At 48.8% G+C, this 11,587-nt stretch overlaps 1 protein-coding gene across 1 annotated transcript; it reads right to left on the bottom strand.

The window, feature by feature from the left end:
• Positions 1 to 1,031: 1,031 nt before the first annotated feature.
• On the bottom strand, positions 1,032 to 11,570 carry DDOST (dolichyl-diphosphooligosaccharide--protein glycosyltransferase non-catalytic subunit). The gene is made up of 11 exons (XM_083514700.1): positions 11,194 to 11,570; positions 8,798 to 8,908; positions 8,205 to 8,291; positions 7,292 to 7,395; positions 6,360 to 6,454; positions 5,773 to 5,866; positions 5,381 to 5,529; positions 4,046 to 4,193; positions 3,818 to 3,938; positions 2,313 to 2,419; positions 1,032 to 1,539 (listed from the first exon to the last, which is right to left on the bottom strand). Exons 1-11 carry the CDS (start codon positions 11,384 to 11,386, stop codon positions 1,390 to 1,392), a joined length of 1,359 nt encoding a protein of 452 aa, XP_083370826.1. The 5' UTR covers positions 11,387 to 11,570; the 3' UTR covers positions 1,032 to 1,389.
• Between the last annotated feature and the right edge of the window lie 17 nt (positions 11,571 to 11,587).

Raw genomic sequence — 11,587 nt, 5'->3', positions numbered from 1 at the left:
GGTGGAGACGCTCCTTCAGGTATACTGGGCTGAGGCCATTTAGGGCTTTAAAGGTCAGCACCACCACTTTGAATTGTGCTCGGAAACGTACTGGGAGCCAGGTTAAGTCCAGTCAAAGGCAACTACAGGGTTGCGGCGCTCATCTCGCTTTCAGTCCGAGGGAGCCGGTGTTTGTCCGCAGACAGCTTTCTGGGTCATGTGGCCAGCAGGACTAAACCGCTTCTGGCGCAACAGGACACTGTGACGGAAGCCAGAGTGCACGAAAATGTCGTTTACCTTCCCACTGCTGCGGTACCTATTTATCTACTTGCGCAGGTGTGCTTTCGAACTGCTAGGCTGGCAGAAGCTAGGACAGAGCAACGGGAACTCACCCCATCACACAGATTTGAACCGCTGACCTTGCAATCAGCAAGCCCAAGAGGCTCTGTGGTTTAGACCACGGCACCACCCACTCCCTCTCCCAGTACTATCCAGGTGTAATTCAAGGCTTCTTCCCACTGCTGCTGCTGCTGCCGCCACCCCCCTCCTCCCTGGTGCCTTCAGTCTCTGCTGCAAACTGGGATGCTGAGATCCGGTGCTGGTCAATTTGTCCCAGGCTGGCTGACTGTTGGCGAGGGTGGCCTTTTCTTACTGTTGGGAAGCACAGTTGCTCCAAATGTAGTTCGATTGCATTTGTTCAAAATTCTGCTTTATATTTAAATCAAAATATTCCATAAAACAGCCAGACTGAAAACAAAAGTAAATTTCAGAGTCATGCATTTTCAGGATTCAGAAGCTACTTCTGGTTCTCAAAAAAAATGTGTGCCCTATCTCATCACTGAGCAAGTTTCTTTAGGTTTATTCAGGCAAAGACATTCCAGAAGATGCAACTTGCCCCTCTTTGCTCATATGCATCTTCACATTCTCTGTACACATCCCTCATTGCCTGTTGCAGCTAATTGTCGTTGTTCTTATTTATTTATTTCCCAACTCTCCCCCCAAGTTGGGATTCAAGGCCGCTCCCAAATTATTTTCAAGAAAACAACTACCACTGGAAGGTGAGGCTGCTTTATTTCAGAAAACAAAATTCAAGTACAGCAATCTTTTGTTGGGAGACCAGAAACAAGTCACAGTGGCAGTAAGCATGTTTGGGAGACGTCCACAAAGGAACTGACACGTGGATTCTGTAAGAGTTCATTCAGGGGGGCTGCTCACTCTTCCTTCTCTTCCTCCAAGAGGCATCTGCTTCCCCTTGCCCACCCCCAAAGTCCTAATCCCCACCCACCCGGCCCTGGTCCCTCGATCCTGAGGACTTCCAGTCTCCAAATGTTGTGTGTACTCAGCGCCTGCACTGCTTGGGGCCACCGCCACGGAAGAGGTGGGCTCCCTACTCCTCCTGCTGGGAGACCCTCAGTCCGATTTCTCCTTCTCCTTCATGTGGAGGAACACGATGCTGAACAGGAAGAGGCCCACCATCATGGAGAAGGCGCTGGCGTAGTAGGGGTACGCCGAGGGGATGAATCGCTCGTACTGCGTGTGCTGGAGGGGACGCACCGATACCTGGCAAAGGCGGGAGATAGCAGAGCAAGGTGTGAGGAGGCTTCTTAGGAGCAACCCACACTCACGGGTGGGGAGTTGTGTCTCCCAACTTATGGGCAACAAGCAGGCTTCTTGCAAAGCACATACCCAGCAGAGAAAAACGACTATCGAGTCAAAGATTTAATCACTATAATTAATAAATATACCCCGCTCCTCTGTTAAAAGCACACAGAGCAGACTGCAACAAGGCCTGTGGTGTTAGGAGGACTGGAGAGTGATTCTGGCCCTCTCAAAGGGCAATTGCAATGAAAAGCCAAAACTGCCCTGAATCATTCTCAGCTCACTGAGTTCCTCCAATGAGAGCCCAGTCTGGGAGCCCCTCATCTCACATTCCCGAAGGGAAAGGGGTCAGGATAGCTCTTTGGTGGCCCAGGCACTGTGGGCCAGGGATGGGGAATCTGCAACCATTGGCCATGCCAGCTGGGGTTGCCTATTGAACATAAGAACCACCACCTGCTGGATCAGACCAGTGGCCCATCTAGCCCAGCATTCTGTTCTTACAAATGGCCGTCCAGATGTCGGTGGGAAACCAGCAAGCACAATTGGAGCACAAGAACAACTCTCCCCTTCTGTGATTTCCAGCAATTATCTTCTAATGGGCTTGTCTTTTTTCCTGTTAGCTAGCTTGAGAGATCGGGGAGCCCAAGATTTACAGGAGGCACCATCCATGGTATCTTTCCACCAGGCTCTTGGGCCAGAAGCTCTTTCCTTGCCCAGGCCAAGGCTCTTCTTACCTGGGTGGAGGAGTACAGGTGGGTGTAGCCCAGCCGGTTGTAATCCACTTTGAACTGGAAGACTCCATAGACGTCGGGCAGCTTGAACTGGACACTGTACTTGCCTCCTAGGAGCCAAACACATTTCAGGGGGGCTCAGGCCAACTTGTGGTCAACATGCAAAGAAAGTGAAGGAGTCCCCCTCCTTCCCCTGTGCATTTCAACAACCTATCCTAACTCCTGTCATTCTGACCTGGAAGCGTAATAGTTTCTGTGGCTCCGGTGGCCACATAACCCTTAATCCAGTAGAATTTGTGCCCTTTATACAGTTGGGAACTGGAGGTCGCCTCCCAAGTAGGAAATTCAAGCTCTGCTCAGAGCACACCTGCTGAAATTCATGGACCTAAGTGGGCCACACCTCGAGTAGGACTAGCACTGACTGCAACTCTCAGCCCCAGCGCAAATTCTCTGCACATATCCCTCTCACTGGCTGTTGCAGATAGTTGTTGTTATTTTTATTCTATTTCTTTATATCCCACCTTTCTCCCAAGTTGGGATTCAAGGCAGCTTACAATGTTATGTAATGCAAAATAAGAAAAGCAAACTAGTTATAAGACAGTAATTCAAATACAGTCATACCTCGAGTTACAGACGCTTCAGGTTGCGTTTTTTCGGGTTGTGGACCGCCGAAACCCAGAAGCACTGGAACAGGTTACTTCCGGGTTTCGGTGGTTGCACATGCACAGAAGCACTAAATGGCGCTTTGTGCATATGCGCCGAATCGCAACCTGTCCGTGCACAGATGCACCGCTGCAGGCTGCGGACGCTGCGGACTGCGAATGTGCATCCCGCACAGATCACATTCGTAACCTGAGCGTCCACTGTATATCAAAACACATTTAGAACCAGCAATTAAGATCCAGTTCGCCCTGACAGCAGTCCATTGATCAACACTATGTGCACTTTGTCTTTCAAAGGCCTGTCTGAACAATAAGGTGTCAGCATGCTGACAGAAGAGTAGGAGGGAGCCAGCCTAACCTCTCTTGGAGGGGGGCAAAATTCCACAATCAGGGAGCAGCCACTGAAAAGGCTCTCCCTCTTTTTCTTTCTCTCTCTTCTGTCACCACCAGCTGTGCTTCACGTGTTTTTGGGACTGAGTTAAGGTGCTCAACCTGTGGATCTTAGCAGCTGGGTAGGTTCAGACAGTATAGGTGGCAGGTCTCCCGATGTGTATCAGAATTTCTCATCACCATCCAACATCACTATGACAATTTCTTTTTGTTAACGCGAAGGTGTTAGGATACTGCAAGCCTGGGTCATAACTGACTGCAAACCTGCATGCAAACTACTCAACTCAGGCCAGAAATGAATGTTTTCTAGAAAGTAACAGAGGTGGTTTCACCTCTCCCCCACTCCTAGGTCACAGTGGAGGGGGCACGAAGGAATACAGGCAAATGGGGACAGCAGAAATTCTGAAATTTTCAAGGGGCTGACAATGCACGACTGAGAAAACGGAACCAGCTTACCATTCCTCTTGAGGAAAGTTCTCACAAACGGGTCGATGCGGACAAATTCGAGCTGGATATCATCGCCATCAAAGGGGATCCACTTCCCCTCAGAGAGCTTTTCAATTACGATACTGTATTCCTGAGATAGAGGGGGGAGCGAGTGTCATGGGCTGGCTAAAAAGGCATGTGCAGACTGTGACGGGAACTCTTAAGCTCTGGCTGCAAAGGATGGTTTTAAAATCTCACCACCAGGTCTGTGACGGTGTAGGCACTAGGGGGCGCGATCTCCCCCACCCGGTGGTGGGACACCTCTCCCACACGAAGGACACCTTCCTCCTTGAACACCCAGCGCGACAAAGCCATGGCCAGCTCATAGTTCCCCGTCTGGGAGTACCTGAGTGAGTTACATAGAAGAGGAAGCCAAGGAATGAGAGTTAGCATTTGCTCAAGGGATGTTGCATATCCACAGAAATTCAACTCCAGTACAGGAAGATTAATCAGCAATATTTGCACGGCAGATCTAGCACGGTCTGCATCAACCTTCACCAACCTAGAGACATCCAGGTCTTTTGGACTACAAACCTAGCTGGGGTGGTGGGTGTCAGTTGGCATTTCTTAGCACAGTACAGAAAATATTGATCTGATGCGTAGAGATCTTTCCTATTCTAATTAATTCAAGAGGGCTCTGTGTGAAAGAAGCAAGCAGGAGGTTACTGATGTTTGGGTTATTCCTTCAGCTGGTTTAAACTGGTTCTGTTCTCTCTTTCTGTCAAGGTCATGCTGCCTATAAAAGTAGGGCCAGAAGGAGCCCGAGTTTCACCCTCTCTCTTTTTGCTCTGGTGTGGTGTTCCGTATATAGTGTTACAGTTTAGTCTTATTATAAGCTATTGTAAGGTTTAAGTTAAGTCTGCTGCAACTGGATTTCTTATGGACAGGGCCAATCCTGAATGTATTGGATTTGTGACCATTATGCACATTTGCCTTCAGTAGCAGTAAAGCTCTGCTGGATGAAATGCCTCTGGTCTATTTTTGGGAATCCTGCAATGTATTTAACACCTGATGACTTTTAGCCACCTCACAAAATACCTTTCTTATTCCAGCAGCTGTTTAATCTTTTGGTTGCCGGTGCTTTTATGCTTTCATGCTGTACGGACTTTATCCTCTACTCTGGATTAACTGGTAGGAAACTGTTAGCTATTTCCAATAGCGTTCCAATGGTTACTTGAGGGCTCGTTCTCATGTACCGATATAACCGCCCTCAGTGTCTCTTTTGAGGATGTAAATTTCCTAACTTGGGAGACCGGGGTTCAAATCCCCCCACTTGACCACGAAGCTCACCGGGTGACCTGGGGCCAAAAATTGCCTCTCAGCCTAACCTACCTCCCAGGGATGTTGTGAGGATTAAATGAGGAGGGGGAGAACTATGTAGACCACTTTAAGCAACTTTGGGGGGGGGGAGTGAAGTCATAAATAAGACGGAATCGTCTGTCAAAGGAGCCCCCATGGGCTCTGTCCCAGCTCATGCACACAGAAGGTGGACATCATCTGGAACACAAGAATGGAGTGGAAACCCGACTGTACCTTTGGGAGCCAGGGGTAGCTTTCTGCACAGCAGAGTTGAAGAAGGCATCGCTGAAGAAATCCAGGGAACCGCTGAAGACAACACGGGCGTTATTCCGGGCCTGGAGACCTGCAATCAGGAGCGTGTTCTTCCCAACAGCATGAGGGTACTAAGGGAGAAAAATAACTGGTCAGTGCAGGTGAAGCATTTTTCTGAGAGGATGCCAATTGCCACCAGTGGCAGACTTTGGGGTCTCAAATTTCAGGTGTCCTGTGCTCCGTCCTACAGCATTGTTCTGGCGCCCCCTGCAGTCCCGAACCAAAAGGAAAGCAATTGGAGCCTGGCACCAAGGTACTTTTTGCCAGCAGGTTTTTTTTTAAAAAGGCAAGCCCCCTTGCCTTTCATGTCATACCTGTGTGATGGGTTTGTCAGGAAAGAAGGAGTAAGAGGTTGAGGAGCCAGTCAGGATATCTAGAACCAAAGGGTTGTCAGGATCAGCCACCATCCTGCAGGGGGGGGGAAAACTAGTTGTGAGAAGATGTCCGACAGCAGGGGAGAAGTTTCCTTCCAAGACTCAGTTCAAAATGCCCATGCGACCCCTCCAGGTGGGAGCCCCCAAATATGAATAATGTATTTCTGGAAAGCACTTGGTGCAAGACCCAACGCTATCTTGAAAGGAGGATCTTCTCTTTATGATTAGGATTTAAAATTCAGTAAAGATGAAGAGAAACCATGGGAGGTATCCACTGCTAGTCCTACTTAGAGTAACCCCATTGAAATTTATGGACAACAGGACTAACTCGGGCCAATTCATTTGAGTGGGTCTATTGAGAATGACTTGGCTGGAGAAAGCCCCATGAGCTGGGAGCGTAGCAAAGTAGTTACCAAATTTTCTTGTTGTCTAGGTGAAGACATAGTCTCTTCACTCAGTAAACTGGCCAAGAGCACCAGCTCCTATAGCTGTGGCCAAACACAACCCCCGTGTTACGGGAGACTCACCCAACTCCCCGAAAGAGGATGGGGTTCAGAGGCTTCTTCCCCACAATAGTCGGAGCCTTCAGGAGGTTCTCAGAATCTGCCACGATGAGGGTGTGCTGCAAAGAGACCGCAGTTAAAACCTTTTGGGGACTGCCAACTCTACAGGCAGGTTCAGCCAATGCTTCATCAAATGAAAATGTGGCTAACACTTTGCCTTAGAAGAAGCCATAATTCTCTGCCCACCAGCCCCAACTCCGCTTTTCTGCCCTCTCCAACTTTCTCTGCAACACACAGAAGGCTGCATTTGGATGGTTACAGCTCAGCACCATCAACCAAGATACGCAAAAGCATTTGCATTACAAAGGCAGCCCCGTCACGCACAGCACAATTCAACCAAGTAGTCTCCATATAGCTGCATTTCATCTGAGTCGGACATTTACAGTTACTAACCAGAATATTTAACCATAGTTTGAACCATATTTTGGATACTGGCTTGTTCTGACGTGGGTAGCCGGAGTTTCCAGGTTCCCCATAAAACAGGAAAAAATTGTTAACCGCAGTTCTCCTCATTTCATTCATTTCACTGCAAATGGCGGAAAGAGAAGAGGCTGCAAAAGTTGAGATATGATTGTCAGAAAGTAGCCAGTGGCTGCTGGCATTCTATTTCCATGTTGGGGCCGAAAGCAGATTCTTTTGATCAATTAACTGGTAAATTGGCATATGTGCTTTGTTTTTCAAATATACATGTAGATGTTGAAGCAAGCACCATCTTGGAAGCAGCTTTCCCCCCTCCATGGCAGTGAAGAGGCTGTGGCCTTTTCTAAGATGCTGGCTGCCACCTGCAGCCTTCGTAAGAGCTTAATGGTTAACGCAGGCAACTGTTTCAAAACAACTACATATTTACTGCCTAGAGGAAAGCCAGTCTACCTAACACTTTGCATCCTGCTGCTTACCTGACCCAGATCAGAGACATCGTAGTTGTGATGGTCAATGACAGCTGTCTTCTCCTCATCAAATTCTATGCCACATTCACTTCCCAGCTCTCGAAGGGGATCGCCTAAGAATTGTCAACATTGTACTTGTTTAGAAAAAGGGGAGCTGTTTATAATTAAAGCCACAAGTAGCCTGGCATCTACTTAGATGATACGCACACAAATCAGTCTCTAAGTACGAAGAAATATTATATGCATAGAAAAAGAGGGTGGAAGTGCTCAGAGCTCTATTTTATGACGCCACAAATGTTTACTTAACTCTGTTCAAGACAGCAGCTTCCAAACAGATGCAAAAGAAGGGGGGGAATCATGCCACCTTCAAAGATGACAGCAGACAGAAACAGACCCTTTTGCTTTCCTTTGAGATAATGGCTATATAGAGAGAAAAGGTGCTAATGGAAGTTGCGGCACCCTGGGTTTGTTGTTTCTTAAATCTATACTCATTCATCACTCAGGTAGAAGTAGTAAGTCAACTCCTGCCAACCTGGTGCCCTCCCATTGCAAATCCCATCAGCTCCAGTCAGCACAGCTGCCAATACCAGTCCAAAGCACCTAGAGGGTATTGGGTTGGCAAAGTTTGGCTTAGGAGGTAAATTATCCAGCTAAATAGCAAAAGGTTCAACACATTTACAGTAAGCATTCACACTTTAAGGTGGTTAGAAAGAGTGAATTGTCCTGTATTTCCTATTTAATTTACAGTGGTACCCAGAATTCCAGGACTGCTATAGCCAAATGAATTCTAGGCACAGGCAGCTGAACCGAACTACAAAACATAATGGCTGATCAACAAGAAGTTCCCCATTCATGGTGGGGATAGGGAGAAGCTCTCTTTCAAGTCAAAGGCTCTCCATTGGATAAAGTTCATTTTACTGACCAATATCTGAACTGGCAGCCACAAGGACGCTCCCCCCTCCATCGATGAAAGCAGCAATGGTCTCCACGTTGATGTTGCCTCCAAAATCTGAAACGAAGGGCCAATGATGTTTAAACATGTCAAAGCAAAAGCTAGATTTGCAAGGAGGGATAATATCTGCAGTGCATACAGAGGTAGGTGAAGCAGCAGGACTTCAGGGCTGCACACCACACAAATGACTGATTTCCAGCAGCCAAACCCCCACCCTCAAAACTCATTTTTAAAAACGTAAATGTTTTTCTAGCAAAAAGCAACACGCAGTTGTATTTATCCATCATGCCTATTGTAAGGGTGACAGAAAGAAATGCCTTCCAATCCAACCAAAAACCCCTCAAATGAAGACCACTTCCTACTCAACAGGTGAAAGATAAGCTGTTTAAGGAACAGGTGCAGAAAGCAAAACAGAATAATGACACACAAGTATTATTTATATAATAAGCACTGAACAGTTCAAGGAAATAAAGCTCGAACAAACTTTGTGGTCTTCACTTCTGAATAAACACAGCATAGGGTTGCATTGCAAACTTCTCTACATTGCTTCATTTCTGTCTTACCTTCTACCGATGGAGAGAAGATAATCAGGTTGTCATACAGGAACTCTCCATATTTAATGAGAGACAACCCAGGGTCATCTGCAGTCCTGAAGGTGAGATCAAAGCCCCTATCTAGATTTAGAAGTGCAAGAGAAAATAAGGGACTTGTAACATTCCCAAGCACAGAGAGAAATCCAGGAACCAGGAAAGTTCTAGGTCCACTAGACATTGCTAAAAGACTGACGGGCAAATCAGGGAGTTCCAAATTCCCATTTTGCCGCTGCTGGGATATTAGCTGGCTTGCAACAACCCCCACGGTGCCTCTTCTATTCCCCTTGTTTGCAATACCTGCCCCACAGAATTATTCACGCCAATTGTTCATTTATCCTAAAAGCATTTATAAACCATAAAACATAAAAATTTCTTGAGCTGCCTAAAATGAGCTTGAGGGTTATGTTATTGAATAACAAAGTTATTACCTGGAAAAGCCTAGGAATAAGAAAAAATTGTGTCCTACTCACGCTCAACCAACCAACACTACCTTCCACTCCTAACCCTCTAAAGCAGTCTTAGGCAAACTCCAGCCCTCCAGATGTTTGGGACTACAATTCCCATCATCCCTAGCTAACAAGACCAGCTGTCAGGGATGATGGGAATTGTAGTCCCAAACACCTGGAGGGCAAGAGTTTGCCTATGCCTGCTCTAAAGCTGAGGTGAAGAGTCAGATGTAGCCCACCAGGCTTCCCTCAAGGCCACATCCAACACTAACTCTGCACCCTCCTTTGAATGTTTTCTATTCGTTTCTTTTTTACATTTATAACTCACCAAGGAGCTCAGATTGGGATACGCAGCTCTACCCCTCCTCCTTTCATCCCCTCAGCTGCCCTGCAAGGTAGGTTCGGCTAAGAGTGACCAACTTGACCAACGTCAGCCAGTGAGTTTCATGGCTGAGAGGCGGTGGGGATTTGAGTGCTGGTTCCGGTCTAACACTCTTAACCACTGTGCCACACTGGAACATGTGCTGGGACTCTGATAAAAGTTCCCACTCCCCTGAATGGAGGGTAGAGAGGTGCATGTGTGAGAATCTGTGCATATACATACAGCCTAGTGGTGTAATGATTCAGAGTGCAGGTCAAGCACCTTCAGAGAGGCGACGCTCCAAATCCCTGGCTCAGCCATGAAACTCACTTGCGGGTGGGCAGTCACAGTCTCTCGGCCTGACCTACCTCACAGGGTTGTTGTGGGGATGAAATGAGGAACAAGAGAACCATGTGCGCCATCCTTGATAAATGTAACAAATATTTAATGTAAGTTACAGGAAACCAGGCAGAGCGCCTTCTCGGTAGTGGCACCCGCCCTGTGGAACGCCCTCCCATCAGATGTCAAAGAAAAAAATAACTACCAAACTTTTAGAAGACATCTGAAGGCAGCCCTGTTTAGGGAAGCTTCTAATGTTTAATAGGTCATTGCATTTTAGTGTTCTGTTGGAAGCCGCCCAGAGTGGCTGGGGAAACCCAGCCAGATGGGCGGGGTAGAAATAATAAAATTATTATTACTACTACTAGTAGTAGTAGTAGTAAAAGGTAAAGGGACCCCTGACCATTAGGTCCAGTCGTGGCCGACTCTGGGGTTGCGGCGCTCATCTCGCTTTATTGGCCGAGGGAGCCGCTGTACAGCTTCCGGGTCATGTGGCCAGCATGACTAAGCCGCTTCTGGAGAACCAGAGCAGCGCATGGAAACGTCGTTTACCTTCCTGCCGGAGCGGGACCTATTTATCTACTTACACTGGTGTGCTTTCAAACTGCTAGGTACACAGGAGCAGGGACCGAGCAACAGGAGATCACCCCGTCGCGGGGATTCGAACCGACGACCTTGTGATGGGCAAGCCCAGGGGTCTGCAACCCGGAGCCGCATGTGGCTCTTTTACACCTTTGCCGCGGCTCCGGGGCCGATACTAGCAAGGGGAGGAGGCGCATTGTGCGCCCCGACACTCCCCACTGTGGCGGGCGCTGTACTGGCTGTGACGTCGCATGGGGGCGGTGCATGCGTTAGTTACGCACCGTCCCGACGTCACCTTCCCAACCGCTGTCAGATCGCGGCTCTGGAGATATATTTGTTTTAAATGTCGCAATGGTTTTGCGGCTCCCAGTTTTTTTTTCTTCGGAAATGGGTTCAAGTGGCTCTTTTTGTCTTAAAGGTTGCAGACCCCTGGGCAAGCCCAAGAGGCTCTGTGGTTTAACCCACAGCGCTAGTCACCGTCCAAAGGTAGGAATTCCACGTGTTGACACACACACACACACCCCGCTGGCACGTCCCTTCTGGGAGGTTGCCTTGAAGGGAATGCTGCCCTGGCGCTGGAAAAGGCCCCCACCCCCGACCCCGTCTGCTCTAAAGCGCTCCCCGCTCCTGGGCCAGACCTGCCAGGCTGCGCATGAAGAGCGAGTGCGTGTCCTTCAGGTTCATGTTCTCCAGCAGCACCAGCGTGCGGGTCCCGCCTCCCCCGGCCGCCGCCTCCCGCGCCAGGCATAGGAGCACCAGCGCCGCCGCTAGAGAAGCTGCCATCGACCTCCGCCGGCGCAGCCCGGGAGCTCCACGCACTGCCGCCGCCATCTTGCCTTCTCCCACTCTCCGAGCGACGCGGAAGCGAACTCCGCCACAGCCGCCAATCAGCGGACGCCGCCCTCTCAGGGAAGGCGGGCGCCCAAGCGTCTCTCAGCCAACCAACAGCAGGCGACGGGGCAACGTGGTGCGCGCGGGAGCGAGTGCCCGCCTTGCCTTCCGCCTTCAGCCAATCGGAGACAGACAACTCTC

Source organism: Podarcis liolepis (assembly GCF_965112155.1).
Source record: "Podarcis liolepis genome assembly, chromosome: 7".
Classification (NCBI taxonomy): domain Eukaryota; kingdom Metazoa; phylum Chordata; class Lepidosauria; order Squamata; family Lacertidae; genus Podarcis; species Podarcis liolepis.
This window is presented reverse-complemented; position numbering and strand designations above follow the sequence as displayed.

Bases quoted from the DNA above. Each gene is read 5' to 3' on its own strand.
- DDOST (XM_083514700.1), bottom strand. From the start codon at position 11,386: ATGGCGGCGGCAGTGCGTGGAGCTCCCGGGCTGCGCCGGCGGAGGTCG. The intron at 5,530-5,772 runs GTATGACATGAA...TTTCTCCCTTAG, and splicing joins CTGACAAACCCATCACACAG to TACCCTCATGCTGTTGGGAA. The intron at 1,540-2,312 runs GTAAGAAGAGCC...CGCCTTTGCCAG, and splicing joins ACCTGTACTCCTCCACCCAG to GTATCGGTGCGTCCCCTCCA.